The following is an 18,783-nucleotide window of genomic DNA, read 5'->3' as shown; positions in this document are numbered from 1 at the left end:
CTGTGTTTGGTTGCGTTGAGAGTATTTGCAGAGCGTTTCTGTATTTGGTGGCATTGTGAGTATTTGTGGCGCGTTTCTGTATTTGGTTGCGTTGTGAGTATTTGAGGTGCGTTTCTGTATTTGGTTGCATTGTGAGTATTTGCAGTGCGGTTCTGTGTTTGGTTGCGTTGAGAGTATTTGCAGAGCGTTTCTGTATTTGGTGGCGTTGTGAGTATTTGCAGCGCGTTTCTGTATTTGATTGCGTTGTGAGTATTTGCAGCGCGTTTCTGTATTTGGTTGCGTTGTGAGTATTTGCAGTGCGTTTCTGTGTTTGGTTGCGTTGTGAGTATTTGCAGTGCGTTTCTGTATTTGGTTGCGTTGTGAGTATTTGAGGTGCATTTCTGTATTTGGTTGCGTTGAGAGTATTTGAGGCGCATTTCTGTATTTGGTTGCGTTGAGAGTATTTGCAGAGCGTTTCTGTATTTGGTTGCTTTGTGAGTATTTGCAGTGCGTTTCTGTATTTGGTTGCATTGAGAGTATTTGCAGTGCGTTTCTGTATTTGGTTGCGTTGTGAGTATTTGAGGCGCATTTCTGTATTTGGTTGCGTTGAGAGTATTTGTAGAGTGTTTCTGTATTTGGTTGCGTTGTGAGTATTTGCAGTGCGTTTCTGTATTTGGTTGTGTTGTGAGTATTTGAGGCGCATTTCTGTATTTGGTTGCGTTGAGAGTATTTGCAGAGCATTTCTGTATTTGGTTGCGTTGTATTTGCAGTGTGTTTCTGTGTTTGGTTGCGTTGTGAGTATTTGCAGTGCGTTTCTGTATTTGGTTGCGTTGTGAGTATTTGAGGTGCATTTCTGTATTTGGTTGCGTTGAGAGTATTTGCAGAGCGTTTCTGTATTTGGTTGCTTTGTGAGTATTTGCAGTGCGTTTCTGTATTTGGTTGCGTTGTGAGTATTTGAGGCGCATTTCTGTATTTGGTTGCGTTGAGAGTATTTGTAGAGTGTTTCTGTATTTGGTTGCGTTGTGAGTATTTGCAGTGCGTTTCTGTATTTGGTTGTGTTGTGAGTATTTGCAGCGCATTTCTGTATTTGGTTGCATTGTGAGTATTTGAGGCGCATTTCTGTATTTGGTTGCGTTGAGAGTATTTGCAGAGCATTTCTGTATTTGGTTGCATTGTGAGTATTTGCAGTGCGTTTCTGTATTTGGTTGGGTTGTGAGTATTTGAGGTGCGTTTCTGTATTTGGTTGCGTTGTGAGTATTTGCAGAGCGTTTCTGTATTTGGTTGCGTTGTGAGTATTTGAGACGCATTTCTGTATTTGGTTGCGTTGTGAGTATTTGCAGTACGTTTCTGTATTTTGTTGCATTGTGAGTATTTGCAGTGCGTTTCTGTGTTTGGTTGCGTTGAGAGTATTTGCAGTGCGTTTCTGTATTTGGTTGCGTTGTGAGTATTTGCAGCGCGTTTCTGTATTTGGTTGCGTTGTGAGTATTTGCAGTGTGTTTCTGTATTTGGTTGAGTTGTGAGTATTTGAGGCGCGTTTCTGTATTTGGTTGCGTTGTGAATATTTGAGGCGTATTGCAGCAAAATGATGAATATGTTTTCTTAATTTGCTGGTATTTTTTCTATTTGCATGTTTTCTTGCAGTGTGTCAAGCTCTCTCTGCCACTGTAGCTATCCGTTATAAAAATCTTTGTTCATCATCGTACACCTTGTGAGAACTCTGGATATAGACTTTCCTGTGAACTTTATGGAGTAAAAGAACACTGGAGCCTAAACGAAGTTCTTCTCTAGCCTCAGGGTTGACTCAAATGATGTGGCACAGAATGTTTGATATGAATGCATGTTCTGTGGACAACACAATGACATTAGCCCCATGGCAACCATCTGTGGACACAGCTGATGATCAACACACTGCTTTTTGTTGGCTATGCACACACCACTACACTGCTAAACTTAGGGCTACACAAACTTAGCAAAAGTACACAAAAAGTAGTTTAGATGTGCATTTTATAATTCAAAATCCCTGGAAACAAAGTTAAAGTCCAAAGCCCTTAACTGGCCCACAACCACCTTGAGCCGTGATGTCAAAACGCAGTAGAAAGAGAAAAATATCCATTGCATTGTTTTAAAAGCCTCCACAAAACCTTCTGAATGGCCATCAATAGAGAAACATTATGGTGAAGTTACAGCATCTTCCAGCAGAGGCGAACTACTGTATATAACCAGAGTTTTTCAATAACAATTCTTCACTTTTTACATTTACCAAAAATAACGTCTGTCCCTCAGATGTTCTGTTGTTTTAAGTTCTTTTATTTTATTTTTTATTATTATAATTATATATTCTTTTTTTCTTTTTTCCCTCATTGTTGTCTTTGTTCTGTTTTTCCTGTGAAAAATCAAAAACATTAAAATGTGTTAAAAGAGATCAGTGTTTAAGGTACAGGGACATGTTATAAATTATCATCCAGCATTGACTGTGAAAAACAAATCACTGTCAGAACTCCCAGGGTCATCCGTATAGACATGCATTGAAGGCCTTAAGATGAGATTAAATCTGGTGCTTGACCCTCAATGATGGAGATGTGTAGGGCACTAGTCATCCATTGCACATTTCTAAATAAAATCTGCTAAGAACATTTTTCACCACTTGCTTGCATTCCAATCACAAATTCAATGTTAGATGTGGACGTGCTATATATGAAGTCTGTGAATAATGATTTTGCTCTGACAAATGAGAAACACTTGAGCAAAGTAAACTCCATGTTTGGCTTTTCAATAGAAGCAGATTAAGAACTTAAAATTCTTCAAGCCTCATTAGCTGGCTAAATTACCTCTTAAAAATAGCTTCAGCTTGGTAAATTGCACTAAATATTCCTGGATGGAAACTGCGACATTCCATGTAAGAAATGTCATGAATTAACTCTTTGATACCCTGCAATCAGGTCTACTTTTCTTGTGAGTCAATGAACAAATGCAAAGACATCGTTAGACATGCCGTTCAACAGCCCTTGATTGCTGTCGGCACTTAACAGGAAAGGGGTCACGTGGATAGAAAATTAAGTCATTTTGAAGATGTGACAGATGATAGAAAGTAAGGTAGGTAGGAAAAGAATTATGAATCATTTGAAGCTATTCGAAGCTATAACAGCTGACAATTTTAAATTAAGTCATTCACTTTACTAATTCAAGCACGTACAACATGTTTTGGACTTATTTGTCTCTTCAACACATAGTCCAGTCATCTTTTGGACTTAAATCTTTGATCTGAAAATGTTGGGCTGAGAATGTGTTCTGAAGGCAAGTAGAGAGAAAGAGAGAGAAAAGAAGGGAGGGTGTGTGAGGGCTCCCAAAGCGCTGCAGCTATAATCACTTGCTTGGCACGGTTACCCCCCCTCCTATGAGCCCAACTAAAGAGAATTAAGCTGGACCAGCTGAGCCACAGGCAGGTGCTGTGTTTGTTTTTCTGATGTGTTAATAAGAGTGCTCCTGCTGCCCACTGGACCATACGCCACACACCCCTCCCAGTCAAAGCACACAGCGCTGATTCATTTAACAGGGCAATGCTGTCAGGAATTGGAAATAGAAGTCATTTGTCCACACAATTATGTAATTATTTGAGGAAATAGCATTGAACCGAGGCTCTCCTATCCGTTCAGCTTAAAGTAAAGCCTTGAATTGAATTTTGATTGACATTCATTTAAGTAAACACATTTCTACTTAACCACTTTACAGGAAAGTAGGTTACATATAATTACTTTAGTAGGGTAAGATGCCCCCCTTAATAATAATGTGCATTTACTTTTAAATTGTAACATATAGAGTTATAGGTTTGGCATTTGCAGGATGATAATGCATCAGCCAATGAGTTATTAAGAAAAAAAAGAGCTATCTGCTAGTTGTCGTAGCACAAAATGTCAGACTACTGGGGTAAAATGGGACAAGAATGTTTGCATATATAGTTGTCAATTTAAACGTGTCCACAAATCCATCATTAACAAATAGAAAAAACCTTTGATTACAAATGAAAACTTCAGATGCAAAAGCCTATAAATGCCATCTGAAATTTTCTAAAATGAGCATTTTTATCAAGCCTAGGTTCAGTAATTTCACTTTAATGGCAATTAATAGGTCATTTTCATTGCCATTAAAGTTAAATAACTATATGGATCAACATGCACATTCCCAATATATGGATCCCAATATGGATTAACATGCACATTCCCAAATTTCTATATATCCTAATTATTGTTAATATGCAATTGATTATTTCCAGGAGCTAATTGCTCCTACCTTCAATTTGTTACGTGTGGGTTGCAGTAGAGATGAGGCGTTCACGGAAATCCACAATAGTAGGGTATTTATTAAACGAAGGAGATAAACACAACCAAACACACATAGATTAACATTAAAAACTGACAAAGGAGTGCAAGGAGTGAGTCCAACTTAAAGGGAGTGCTGACGAAGACAACAGGTGCAAGGAATCCAGGGAATGGCGGGAAGGTTGAAGAGGGAAGTGAGTTCAGGTGTGCAAACAAGGAGGATCATGGGAAACGGAGTCCGGGACAGGCGTGGTGGGCGCCCTGGAGACCTACATGCAGGTGCGAGGGGAGGTGCAGACGGGTGCGGAGGTCTCCAAGGCGGGTCTAGGGGCTCGGCCATCACGGCGGGTCAGGAGTCTCGGGTGGCCGTGGCGGGTCAGGAGCCGTGGCCGGCCATGGCGGGTTCTGAGCCCCACCCACATGTGTGACGCCAACATGTTCCCCACACAGCAGGAGACTCCTATGCGGATCCGCATTCAAGTCGCCAAACCCTCGTTACTGTCACATTCGTTTTGGTGCCGCCCAGAGGATCAGCTCCGCCTCCGGGCAGCGCCGTAAATTCTACTGTCAATCAGCGAATCCTGACCGGACCCATGTCGGATCCGCAGACGCGCATGCACCTTTACTGTAACGGCTGTATCAATATGCAGGTCCCAAACGGACCGCCTTCGTTGCGGATCCGTCACTGCGCACAAGTAGACGCCGATACGGGTTCGACGCCGATACGGGTCCATCGCAGATACGTTCCGGAAGCCGCGATACCTCCGCAGCCGATCCGCCATGGAGTTCTTTTGCTGTGAGGGTCCCCACCCACGGGTGCATGGCAAAAAAAAAAAAAAATTGGGGGGAGATTTAGGGGGGGGGCTGGAAGGGTTTGTGGCCTGGAGTGGGCTCGGCGAGGGGTGGAGCGGGCAAATAATACATTTGTAATGTATGCATATGTACTACATTACAAATGTATTATTTAAAGTTTGTTTGAGCAAGTCTTCTAATTCTCGCAAAAAAATTTTGAAATATTTAAAGGACATTTTTTATGACAAATCTCAAAAATGTTTTGGAATAGATAAAAGTCCGTTTCCACCTGTTCTGGATTAAAACAACTCAAAATGACGTTACATTACATTAAACAGTTATGACTACAGTACACTTAGGCTATGTCCACACGAAGCCGGAGCCGATCTAAACCGATCTTTTTTTTTCCTCGTCTCAAAAAATATCTGCATCCACACGAAACCACTGAAACGACTCAAAATTATGTAGTATACATACCAGACCATTATGTGGCGCTGTAATTCTGCCACAGAGATGCACTTAAAGCAGCGAAGAAGACTTGGAGCATGGGCATAAACCCTGCGCGCTGAATACAATATGGCAACTGTCAATGTGAATGGGTGGTTTAGAAAAACATTTCTTTTTAAACATTTTTATTGAAGTTAGATTTTAAATACACATCAGAGAGAGCAAATTTGTTTGGGCATGACACTTCTGACAGTAAGCCAGCCCTCTGAATGCGATAAATGTCAAAAGCATTGATTTGATTCTGGCAAATACGAGCAGCTGATGGACAGACCTGAATGGAAGACTTTCTAGATTTAGAGAAATTCAACCAACAAGAAAGTCACATTTGTATACACTCAGACAGATGCAAGTAAACCAGTTCAGAATGAGTTACAATCTAACGAATGGATATCAGAGCTGGGGGTTTGGGAGTATTTCCATTATTTTGTGCAGCATGTGACCAGATCAGTGAAGGCCAATTGACTGTTTAAAGGAAACTCCTTGGTGTTTTATACATCAGGAAGTAACAACTGTCTGACCTTCAACCAAGATAAGAGATCGAGCGATTAAGGTCTTGTACAGGACTCTTGTCATGGTTCAGTTTGAGGCATCCATGTTGATGTCACAATGACAAACTCACTATAAATCTCCCATATTATTAACATGGCTTTGTCATGAAATTTGACATTAACCTCATTCTGTCATATTTCAATGTTGAATAAACAACGCTAGCACAAAATCTGTCAATATGCACATCAAAGAATTCTGAATCATATGCAGAAATTCTTACATTTCAAGGCCATCACAAAGCCAGTTTCAATCAACATGACAAATAATCTGTAAACCATCATTTCAGACTACAACAACATTTGGGAATGAACCCTGCATCAGCACCTTTGTTCGCCAATACACTCCTAAAAAGGTGATTCAGAGGTTTTTTGGATGATATATAGTCTTAGAAGCAAAAGTCTTCTTTTGGATCTCTTAGGATCTATAAAAATGTTCTCTGCCTCTAAAGGATCTTGGCAACAAAAAGGATTGTTAATAAAATATGAAACAAGTGTGTGCTGTGTATATAATTTCCTTTGGCATTGAATTTAATGATGTGTTCATAAAATAATAAATGTAATGGTAATTTCTTGCCTATATTTCCCCTGCCAGATGACTCCTTTTAAAGTCTTTTGTAAGCTTGTCTTTTTTTAACAATTGTAGGAGTTTGACATATTCAGTTCATGCTTATTAAATGAATAATAGTAAGTAACTTAAACATTGCATTTCATGAGGAGCAAACAATTCAGTTACTTTCAGTTACTCAGTAGTCTGTTTTCCCTTTTCTTATCGCTATGGTACTTGTTTTCCTCAGGTAACTGGTACATTTTCAAAGCTCCAGTGGGAGCTCACTGGGCTATGCTATTCAGCCAAACCTTGACGCCTTAAAGGGATAGTTCACACAAAAATGAAAATTTTATGTTTATCTGCTTACCCCCAGCGCATCCAAGATATAGGTGACTTTGTTTCTTCAGTAGAACACAAATTATGATTTTTAACTCCAACCGTTGCCGTCTGTCAGTCTTATAATGCGAGTGAATGGTAACACAAATAATAAGAGTCAAAAAATATGCTTAGACAAATCCAAATTAAACCCTGCGGCTCGTGACAACACATTGGTGTCCTAAGACACGAAACGATCGGTTTGTGCGAGAAATCGAACATTATTTATATAATTTTTTACCTCTAAAACACCACTATGTCCAACTGCGTTCTGCACTCGTTTAGTGAGGTCTGATCGCGCTCTGACAACGGCAGTAATGTCTACTTCAATGAGTGCAAGGCATCACTGCCGCTGTCAGAGCGCGATCAGACCTCACTAAGTGAATCCTGAACGCAGTTGGACATAGTGGTGTTTTAGAGGTAAAAAATAATATAAATAAAGTTCGGTTTCTCGCACAAACCGATCGTTTCGTGTCTTAGGACATCAATGTGTCGTCACGAGCCGCAGGGTTTAATTTGGATCTGTCTATGCATATTTATTGACTCTTATAAATTGTTTTACCATTCACTTGCATTATAAGACAGACGGCAACGGTTGGAGTTAAAAATCATCATTTGTGTTCTACTGAAGAAACAAAGTCACCTACATCATGGATGCGCTGGGGGTAAGCAGATAAACATCAAATTTTCATTTTTGGGTGAACTATCCCTTTAAGGCAGGAACACACCAAGCCGACGGCGACGAACTAATGGCGACGAAAGCAAACTGTGGGGTTGGCTCACGTCGGCTGCGTCTGGGTCCAAAGTTGCCCTGACACACCAAACCAACGCTCGACAGCTGACGACCAAGTAAGAAGAAATGCCTTTCCATACCAGCATGTGGCATTAGCTGAACAGCCAATCAGAATGATCAGATGGCCCGACGAGCTCCGATGCCGATTCAAATCGGCTGAAAAAAAGCCATTGAGGACCAACTTCAGCCGACGGTGTGGAACATACTGAGAAAACTTAGTCGGCCAACGAACAAAAAATGTCAGCTTGGTGTGTTCCTGCCTTAAATTGCTGGAGGTAATTGGGGGAGGGGCATTGTCAATCTAGATAGCATTTCATTGGAAAAAAAATGTGTAGTACAGGATAAGTCATCAGTTTTTTTAGTCTTGTTTTCCTGGAAGAGAAAGACTGTATAATTGAAATATAAAATATTTATATGCTATTTTGTTAACATGGACCGGAAGCCACAAAACTATAATGCATGGGGTGGAAAATGGCACACAGTGATGTCCTCTTTTTATAGCAATTATAATGTAAACAAAATCATTTTTAATGGTCTGAGTCTATTATGGCAACAGATAATGTGTTGACAGTGAGACCATGGTGTCATTCTCTGGAAGAGGGTTCGGTGCATGCTGGGTAAAACTTAATCAACCACTCATTAGTAGAGCTATCTATGTGCTTGCCTGAAGGACCCAGAAGTAATGAAATGAAAGTCAGACAGAGCAATAATTGGTCACACTTCACTAGAAATCTTCTCTTTGAGATGGTACTGTATTTTTCAGCACATTTCTTTGGATGTGCAGTCATGTGTATAAATTAATTTATATTACATTTGCTGTGGAGATTTAAACCTTATCCACATATGATGATCTTTGGTGCATTAGCAATAGTCCACATCAGGGAATATTTTGTGCCAATGAACGTTTTGAAGCTTTGAAATAAAATCTCTCAGCACAAATTCTTCTTAAGATCCAAACATTAATAACTAATTTATTACATTAAATTGAGGATATCTGACAAGTATAAATCACACAATGGGAAGCCCTCTCTTAATCTGCCTTTGTTTTACTGTGTAAACATATGAGCGCACACATTACTAAGCACAATTATTTGTAAATTATTTGCTCACTTGGAATTAGATTCTGTACACGACTGGAAATGATCTCATCCATCCATTTTCCATACTTTTTAATCCCATGTAAAATCTCTCTGCAGGAGAAAAACGCCTGAGAACATGCTGTTACGTAAAAGAAGATCGTTTATTTTCTGCATATCAATGAGGGTTGCATCAATCCACACTGTAGACGTCTCAAAGCATTTGTTATTATACAGACCTTTTAATGAGATATTTAAAGTGTCATGTACATTACAGTGCAGAGGCTGAAGAGCAACTGTGATGGGCTGTGTTCTGATTCCTTCACAAGCCATTGATGTTTTATTAATATATTCACTTGAGGAAAAGTCAAAACCTTGCTAAAAAAATAAATGCGATTCTGATATTCTGATGCTTGTTTCAAAAGCTCTGAAACCTGATTACAACTTTCTCTGTGTCACAAAAGAGTGTGTAAAATTACTGAAATTAACATAATTCAAGCTTTATCTTATGTCTAAAGTACAGTTTGTGAAATACAAAACTGGTGCGTTTCAGTCATAAGTTGACACCAGTTAAATATGCATTATGTAATGATGTCCAGCATACCACCAGTTCAGTATACTACTGTATTTTCAGTTCAGTTCAATATATATACATTCAAACCAAAATTTATTCAGACACCTTGAACATTTCATTCATTATTACAGTTTATTCACTATAGTTGGTAATAAAATATGACAAGATCTCAGAGTTAAACTGTGTCAGAAAAAATTAATCTTATCTTATTAAAAATTAATTTAAAAATTAAATTATCTTAATTATGTCAGATAACACTTAAGCAAAACATGGTCAGGTCAAAGTGTCTGAATAATTTTAGGTTCCAAATTTTTATCAATTTTACTGGTAGTCCACTGTATGAAGAATTGTTGGGTATAATATGTCACAGTGTACTTTATTTTGCTATCCTCACTTACATAAATGAACTATAGTGTCCTGCACTCACTAGTAAAATATATAAAAAATGTCTGAATAGTTTTTGGTTTGACTGTATATGCACCAGTATAATGACGTAGAAAGTTTTTGATGTTTGTTTTGCCCTTTGTATTTAGGACAAAGTTGTCGAACGTGAGCGGAAGCCTGCTGGGAAGTGATGAGCATGTTGTCGAACAGGTTTTTTGGCTTTTGTCTGTGAACGTAACATGCCATTTGAATGCCACAAATGGTTATGATTTTTTTCACCTTTAACATTACTGTACACATTTGTATGTTTGACATTGCTGGAATTCATACAAGCATGAATGTATTGAATCAAAATACCACACATGGTGGGCTATTTTTTTTTTTTACTGTGCTAAAGCCAACTACTGTGCGAATTTACAACTTATTTTACTCCTTAAATGGGATATTCAGTACAAAAAAATGTGTGGGAATAGATTAGATTGTGGAAAAATGTGGGCATTACACACCAGAATGGAGCCAGACTGAATGTGAGTTTGATAAGATTATTGCAATCTGGCTACTTAGTTAAAGGAATGTTCACTCAATAATTTCTCTCCTTCATGTTGTTACAATCATGTATGATTTTCGTTCTTCTGCTGAACATAAGAGAAGATATTTTGAGAACTGTCTCAGTGTTTTTCCCCCTTTCCATACAATGGAAGTCAGTGGTAACCAAAACTGTTTGATTACCAACATTCTTCAAAATATCTTCTTTTGTGTTCCACAGAAGAAAGTAAGTCTTGCAGGTTTGGAACAACACAAGGTAGAGTATATATAATGAGAGAACTGTCCCTTTCACATTATTCAATAGCCTGTACAAACTTGAGTGCAATCATCAACAGACAAGGAAAGTAGTTTCAGAGACAGAGCAAGTTATTACATTTTGATTAAATATTACAACAAACAAACAACTGATGTCTTAGAAATAACATGCTCTGATGAATCATTCACTATAAATAAACTGACGGCCATTATTATTTTATTTTGACTTTCATAACAAACTGCTAGTTACAAAATCCTTCATTCATAACACTTCCATTCCGAGAACACACCTGAGCTCTTAACCCAAACAAAGGCGTTAAATTCTAGGAATCTAAATCGAAAACAACAGCAAGAGTGTTTATAAGAACAGGCTTTGCAGCAGGAAGGAAATCGATAGCAGAAATCAATGCTGGATTCACTCTAATGGTGGAGTTATCTGTCACCAAACACAGCTCGCTCTCTGCCAGAGTCTCAACCAGTGTGTGTTAGCTTTCCAGTAGCTCCACAGCTTCTGTATTGTTGCACCGTTGAGCCAAGGTTAAGGCGGTACATCCTTTCGAGTCCTTTATACCCCGCTGTGCATTATTCATCAGCAGGGCTTTGATGATGGGGATGTTGCTGAGCTGGACGGCTAAATGCAATGGAGTTGACTGGCTGTTATTCTGTGCGTTCACATTGGCTTGATGGGATATCAGCTGCAGCACACTAGGAAAGCAGCTACTATTACAGGCTAAGTGGAGGGGCGTCCAGCCGTTATCCTCGGCCAGGTTAGGGTCGGCACCTGCTGTTAGCAGCACCGTCACCACCTCCTCCTGCCCATGATGGCAGGCAAGGTGCAGAGGCGTCCAGCCGTCTTTCCCTTGGACGTTGACTGAGCCATGGTGCTCTTCCAACACAAGGATAGTCTCCGGATGGCCTTTCAAGGCTGCCAGGTGCATGGCTGTCCAATTCTGATAGGTTCGTATGTTGGGGTCGAGTCTTTTACTTAATAGTAGTCTGCAGATACCCGTGTAACCCTTCAGAGCGGCAAAATGAAGGGGACTGTAGCTTTGCTCATCAACTGTTTTCAGATCAGCCCCACTATTAACCAGCAAACGGACCACCCTGAAGTGCCCCTCGTCTGCCGCCAAGTGTAGGGAAGTGGACTGAAGGTTATCTTGTTTGTTGACATCAGCTCCCTTTTTGAGCAAGAGCTTAGCGATGTCTACATGGCCATAAATGCAAGCCACGTGAAGTGGCGTACGGCCAGACTGGTGCTCTTGCTCATCCACGGCCTCCAGACGTGGCAGCAAGATTCTCACAATGTTCTCGTGTCCATTCTGAGCAGCTAGATGCAAAGGCGTCCAGCCGTCCTTCTCTTTGGCATCGGCTCTCGCCTTATTGTCTAACAAAAGGCGAGCGGCTCTGTCGTCGCCGGTCTGTACGGCAAAATGTAGCGCAGTCCACTGGTCGCCATCGCTGAGGTTGACGTCAGCCCCGCGCTTTGTCAGCAAGCTGCAGATGTCGTAAAACTTGTGCAGAACCGCGACGATGAGTGGGGTGTAGCCTTTTACACTCTGGCAGTTCACAGAGGCTCCCAGATCCAGGACCATCCCCACGCTTTCTCTGTCCCCGCTTGCCACGGCGTGATGAAGGAGAGTATTGTTGTCTTTGAAGAGCGTCGATACATGCTCTTTTCGCAGAACATTCTTAAAGCTCTCAAAGTCTTTTCTTACAAGGAGAGAGTGAATGCTGGAATCATCTGTAATGAATAGGAAACAAATAGGATGGTGGACAGTTTTATATACAGTAAGAATGTGTTAAGTTTGTACAGACAGCACAAAAGACACTGAATGTGAGAACAAAATACTTGCCTGAAGAGTCAGCTGCTTTCTTTAGCTAATGGAAACAAAGCAAAATTGAATTAATGTTAAATCTTGTGTGATTAACAACAATTTTCTTGACATCAGAAATTGCAAAAATATAAAGTTATAATGGTAAAATTGTAACGGTACATGTATTTATCCCAAACTGTCACGGTACGGATATCACAGTTCGGTGCATGCAAGCAGGCGATGAATACAGTAATCAATAAAACAGCTTGAGAATAATATCTCACGTAGCATTACATTTACCTCAGGCAAGTCATTTAGTGTCCACAGCATGTTAGTTCACTCGATAAATGAACTGAATCTCGCTAAATTTGTGAACTATATTAACTTATATATTCATTATATTTTACTCAACCTGTTAGTAATGTATTAATTATTTGTTTGTTCAAATAAATTTGTCATGAAAACAACTTATGACAGTAACTGTGTAAATGATATATTTCAAAAATGAATTGAAGTAGAAAAATAATTTTATAATTAGATTTAGAAGTTACAACATTACAAGTTTACAACATTAGCTGAAAGAGATTTTTTTTATCTCTAAGAAAATTTTAATTATAATAGAATTTATTTAAAGACACACACACACACACACAATTTGTTCAATAAACCATTGAACCATTGAGAAGAAAAAAGAAGCAATTTTATGTTTAGTTTTCTCCCCCTGCTGTACCAAACCCGCAGCCAACCGCGACTTCAATACTGATGTACATACCGAACCATCATGTTTGTGTACCATTACACCCCTCAAAGTTATTGTCATGGATTTCAAAAAGTTTGAATATGTATACATGCGCAGTTAAAATCGAACTACAGTGTTTTAAAGCTATAGTCTTTATCTCTAAAAAGCTGAAATTATTGAAAACATACACAACACTAAGGCCAACTGAAGAACGATTAACGTGTATAAATTCTTGACGAAACTAAGCTGCTATCGCATCATCTAGGTCTGTTAGTTCGACTTTGCAGAAACCAGACAGGTATGATTTCAAGTCAGACTAAAGCGCTTATAATCAAGCACTACAAAAACAAAACTGATGTTTGTTATCAGAGAATGCAGGTCGTCGTTGCAGGTCATCATGAGTTGAGATAATCTTTATGTCTAAATACAAGTTGTGCATCATTGCTGATGTTTGGAGCAAGCAGTCAACACTGAAACCAAATACAAAGTTCTGTCATGAAACTCTAGATGGTGCAGGCTAATAGGTCACATTATTATCTATAGGACACAGCTGATTGGCTCTTGCTGTATCAGTAGCTAATGAGCTTGCATGCTCAACCTTCAAATATACAGGTAGCATTTGCCTTAGCAGTGAAGCGCGGTTCAGAAACCCTCCACCTTCCCCAGCTCCACCTGTATAGATCTGCTACGGGTAATTCATGTACGCTATATTATAACGTTTTGTATATGAATATTTTACAGTGTTAAAATCATTCCTTAAAATTCTACAAACCCCCACAGATTACTCATGTGTCCACAGATTACTCATGCTAACACCATATAAGCTGATGGTGTGGTCTAAACATGCACTGGAGGAGTCACTTACGTTCCATACCTGTTCAGGCAGACGCTTTCTTATCTCACCCCCTGAAATCGTGTCTGGGATTTTCAGGACTTCACTGAGAACTTCAGTTAACCGAACGATCTCTGCAGAAAAATGGAGATGATGCAGCTGAATGTCACTTTGGAACATTTTTTCTCTTGCGTTTTTTTTCCAGGGCTTTCCATTCCATCATTTGAATAAAAATGGGCAAATGGCCAGGCAATGATTGACAGCCTTTTAGCTACTCTTATGGAGGAGCATCTTAATTGGCAGTGTATAATGCGCGATAACATTGTAGCGCAGGGGGTTTAACTGTGCTATTCACACTGAATTTTTAGTAATCTGATGTACAAGATTAATCATATTCAGCTCATTATACAATACAACACTGCAACAAAATTAGCAGACGCTTATTAAACTAATGCTTGAACACAAACATTGAATTCATTATCATGATCACTAATTCAATTAGAACTTTTACTGAAGGTGACCTGATGAAGATACAAATCGCAGAGGAACTGGGAGGTTGATAAAAAATGCAACAATGTTGGTTCATTGCTCATTGTTATTTCAGAGGGAACAAGACCAGTGAGACAACCGAGCAAGCGTCTACCGAGACTTGAGAAATGCATTTTGTCTGTATGTAATCGAGCACTATTATAGTCTTCATTAAACAGAAACAAGAACAAAAATGAGGTTTGTTACCACAGAAAGCAGGTCGCTGGCTGCAGTCTTGGTGCCAGCATTGCTGCATGACACCGATCATGTCCTCGCACTCAGGGGGCTTGTCTTCAGGGATCTTCTCTACACCAGGCCTTTTGCCAGATGACACTTTGATTAATATTTCTGTCATAGACAGACCTGTGACAAGAAGAATAGCACAAATTGCTTGGAGTGTTATTTTTGTACTAAGCAAACTCCAAATAATGAGTTTAACAATACAAACACAACCTGTGCTTCAAGCACTCTCATAACAAACACAGTGCAAAAGGCACTTGCTACAAATTCAGTACAAAATGGGCCTTTTCTCATAATAAATAGTGGGTGAAATGTGTTTCAGAAATGCTGACTATCAACCTCAGGTGGTCAAAATAAATATTATATGAGCTGTTTTGTTTTTAATTCATTTTATATGATGTTTTTTTTTTTTTTTTTTTTTTTTTTGCAATCCTGTTATCAACACTATTACCAAAATGGAGGATGCTTTCAAAATTTAAATTAAAATTCAATAGGTAACAGTTGCTTACAAGAATCTGCCACTTAGCAGGGACTGACTAGTTTGAGACCAAATATTAGTTTGTTGTTATTAACATATATTTTTCATAAATTAAAGTTTGTTTGATGGAGTTCATTTGTTTGATCTTTTTTTCCTCTTGGGTTGAATGACAAATTACAATTTGTGTAAAAATCTGTAGAAAGTGCCATAATTAGGATACCTTGATATGGGCGCTGTTGAGTGAGAATTTCCCACATAATAATAGAAATGCTGCAAATTGAGAATGGTTGTATGATTATTTCATGGCATATCATAACTCAATGTCAAAATGTCAATTTATGCACATTCTGTAACATTCTTTAACTCTCACCTGTACACATCATACTTTGTTCCGGGAGGTTCAGGATTCTGGGTAAAGGTTTCTGGAGGCACATAGTTTATGTTCCCTCGAGCTGTCAGGTGTTCAATAAACTCAGTCTTACTAGAGAACTCCTCCCATTTAATGAGGCCAAAATCTGAAATCTTTAAAGAGCAAATATTGCCTGAAACTGCAACAAAACTATGAGATTGTATATTTTAACCTAACATATTGCATATACTGTATGTAGAAAGTAACATCATTAACCAATGATAATAAAAGCGACAAACTTATCACTAGCTCTCTTTTCTTTAAAGTCTCCTTTTATCGGAAATTAATTCAGAAGCATTTGAAAACAAGTGAAATATTATCTGACTCACCTTTACGTGAAGATGATCATCAAGAAGAATGTTAGCTGGTTTCAAGTTTAAATGAAGGATGGGCGGTTTCATGCTGTGCAGAAAATTCATGCCCATCGTCATCTCATGGATCATTTGGAATTTCTTGGGCCACATTAAGAAATGACTGCTGAGAAGGTTATCCAAGGATCCCTTTCTCACATATTCCATCACTAAAGCAGGTGGATCTTTGCTTATTCCATAAATGGAGATTAAATAATTGAACTTCATTCTTCCAATTTTGGACATCTCTATCATGTTCCTATAGAGTCATAAAAATAGAAAATAACTGATCATAAAATAAATATATATAGATATATATTATTGTAACGGTATATATAGATATATCAGTATACATATTTACATTTACTGTAGTTAACTTTCAATAGAGATTAACTACAGTCTGTTTATACTACTTCTATTGTGTCAACTGCCAACTACTTACAATCATAATTAACAGTATATCTTCTATACTTTCACGTGTTACCGTACCTGTAATCATCACTGGTTGTGGTCTTTAGGGCACATGTTTCCCGCAAGACTTTAAGCTTCACCTTATAGACTCGACCAAACTTGCGCTCAGCCACTTTCTCCCAGTCATTTTCAAAGTCATCTTTTTTAAAATGAGTAAATCTCTCCAGGTTGCCATCTCTGAAAGAATCCTTTACACTGGAATTAGCTGCTGTCATTTTGTTTTCCAGGCTCAGGAAATAAAGACTCTGCCTTCAACATGTCTTCTTGTCACATAGAAACCAGGTCAAGGAAATGCATATTAAACAAAACGATCTGCTGGTTTTGGTGGGAGGAGTCAGAGCACTGATTATTAGAATAGAAATGCAACAAAGCCAGTTTTGAAAGAGTCACACAGGTGAGGTTGAGAGATTTGTGCGGGACACCTGATAACTGGATATACCAGCTTCATGTTTTTACATAACAGTAGGGATTGCCTCATAAGGCATGTATGCACATTTGTGGTTTAGTGTTAGGGAAGCAGTTGCATTTTCAAAGATATTTGTTGTTAAATATTTAATTGAAGGGTGTTATGATTATCTTACAGCTTAACATTGTTTTATCAACACACACAACACAATTTATAAAGAGCATGTCACATTTTCATTATAATTACTATTGTTCTCTGGAAGCTTTCCCATTGGTCATTAATCTATCAAGCACTACCTGTTGAATTTCTTGGCACATTAGCAAAAACCTGTGAAGTGAATGTTATTCTAAGTCAAAGTGTGATGCAAATTAACTTTCAATGACAGGCTTTCAAATATAATGTAATAACACCAATAACAGTAATTAACAATTAAGCAGAGAGCAGCAGTTTTGAACCAAGGAGACGATGCTATGCCTCTCCTTCAAAGCCTAACAAGAACGCTGAGTTCTTGTAAGACTTTGAAGGAGAGACTTGACATGCAGCCGCTGCGATTCAGGCTTTGTCAGGCACCCGAAGAGGCACTTCATCCCTTAAGAGGTGCACAAAAGCCAGCCACCACGTTTCAACATGAATATAGGATCTGTTGATTTTCTGCTTGAGTATATATCGATGCAAGAACCAGATATACAGTCAATACGTGACTTAATGTTCTACTTTGTAATGATGCTGTGAAGGTGTCTGTGATTTTCAGGTGTGCAGTGTGCAAAGCAATTGAAACTGTTGTAAATGACCTTTTACCACTTAAGATAATGCAATCAATAAGCTAATTACCTTAATTATAGTGTGAGTAATTACGCAACAAGCAACCACAAGTGTTTCTAACGGTCTATTTCTGCACTTTCAAAGATTTAATATTGAAGCTTGTTTCTTTCTAGTTCTGTGACATAGCCGCTTCATTTCCCGTTGGGCCCATTTTGATTGTACTTTCAATTACAAGAAGTCATTATGTTTTTTATTAAGTGATCTTCAAGACAGTAAATCTGCTTTGCCCCTAGGTTGTCCCAGCCTGCCGGTGGGATTTAGAGATGTATCTCACCAGGCAATGTCTGCTTGTTATTACTTAATTGCTTCTTTTTCATCCAACGGCGATTATTTGAGAAGGAAACACACAATGTGAAACCTAGTAAGCGGTTGAACAACATGTCTAACTTTTGTGAGCAATGGGGTAGTGATACATAAAGAGAAGTATTCATGTACATCTTTGACATCAGCACATCCTGCATTAAAGAAAATGTACAAGAAAGTACAGCTAAGAAATTAGACAGTTGTACGATAAACAACCCAATAGAGGGTTAGAGGGACAGTTCACTAAAGAAAATGAAAATCTGTCATCATTTACTCACCCTCATGTCATTCAAAACATTTCTTCTGCATAACACACACAAAAAAAGATATTTGTTACCTGTGCTGGCAAAAGGACTCAGAATGCCCAGGGGCTAATTTCGAGTTACAGGCAAAACAAGTGCAAAAAAATGTCTATTTTGGTCGAAAAATTGAGGTTTTCACAAAAATTAAAGGGTTAGTTCACCCAAAAAATGAAAATTCTGTCATTTATTACTTACCCTCATGCCGTTCTACACCTGTAAGACCTTCGTTAATCTTCGGAACACATATTAAGATATTTTAGTTGAAATCCGATAGCTCCGTGAGGCCTCCATAGGGAGCAATGGACACATAAAGGTACTAAAAACATATTTAAATCGGTTCATGTGAGTACAGTGGTTCAATATTAATATTATAAAGCGATGAGAATATTTTTGGAGT

The 18,783-nt window shown here is 38.6% G+C and overlaps 1 protein-coding gene across 2 annotated transcripts; it reads right to left on the bottom strand.

The window, feature by feature from the left end:
* Positions 1 to 10,892: 10,892 nt before the first annotated feature.
* ankk1 (ankyrin repeat and kinase domain containing 1) lies at positions 10,893 to 18,581 on the bottom strand. 2 transcript variants are annotated; one of them, XM_048161668.1, is made up of 8 exons: positions 16,572 to 18,581; positions 16,062 to 16,341; positions 15,694 to 15,845; positions 15,544 to 15,593; positions 14,813 to 14,968; positions 14,111 to 14,211; positions 12,546 to 12,570; positions 10,893 to 12,433 (listed from the first exon to the last, which is right to left on the bottom strand). In XM_048161668.1, exons 1-8 carry the CDS (start codon positions 16,766 to 16,768, stop codon positions 11,178 to 11,180), a joined length of 2,217 nt encoding a protein of 738 aa, XP_048017625.1. In that variant the 5' UTR covers positions 16,769 to 18,581; the 3' UTR covers positions 10,893 to 11,177. The 2 variants fall into 2 exon arrangements, with proteins under 2 accessions (XP_048017625.1, XP_048017626.1); XM_048161669.1 differs by having other exon boundaries at positions 14,120 to 14,211.
* Positions 18,582 to 18,783: the final 202 nt, after the last annotated feature.

Source organism: Megalobrama amblycephala, linkage group LG16 (genome assembly GCF_018812025.1).
Source record: "Megalobrama amblycephala isolate DHTTF-2021 linkage group LG16, ASM1881202v1, whole genome shotgun sequence".
NCBI classification, from domain to species: Eukaryota; Metazoa; Chordata; class Actinopteri; order Cypriniformes; family Xenocyprididae; genus Megalobrama; species Megalobrama amblycephala.
The sequence above is the reverse complement of the archived record's forward strand: the minus strand, read 5'-3'. Positions and strand labels throughout refer to the sequence as shown.

Bases quoted from the DNA above. Each gene is read 5' to 3' on its own strand.
- ankk1 (XM_048161668.1), bottom strand. From the start codon at position 16,768: ATGACAGCAGCTAATTCCAGTGTAAAGGATTCTTTCAGAGATGGCAAC. The intron at 14,212-14,812 runs GTAACAAACCTC...ATTTTTCTGCAG, and splicing joins CCAGCGACCTGCTTTCTGTG to AGATCGTTCGGTTAACTGAA. The intron at 12,571-14,110 runs GTAAGTGACTCC...TGTTTCCATTAG, and splicing joins TGCCTGAACAGGTATGGAAC to CTAAAGAAAGCAGCTGACTC.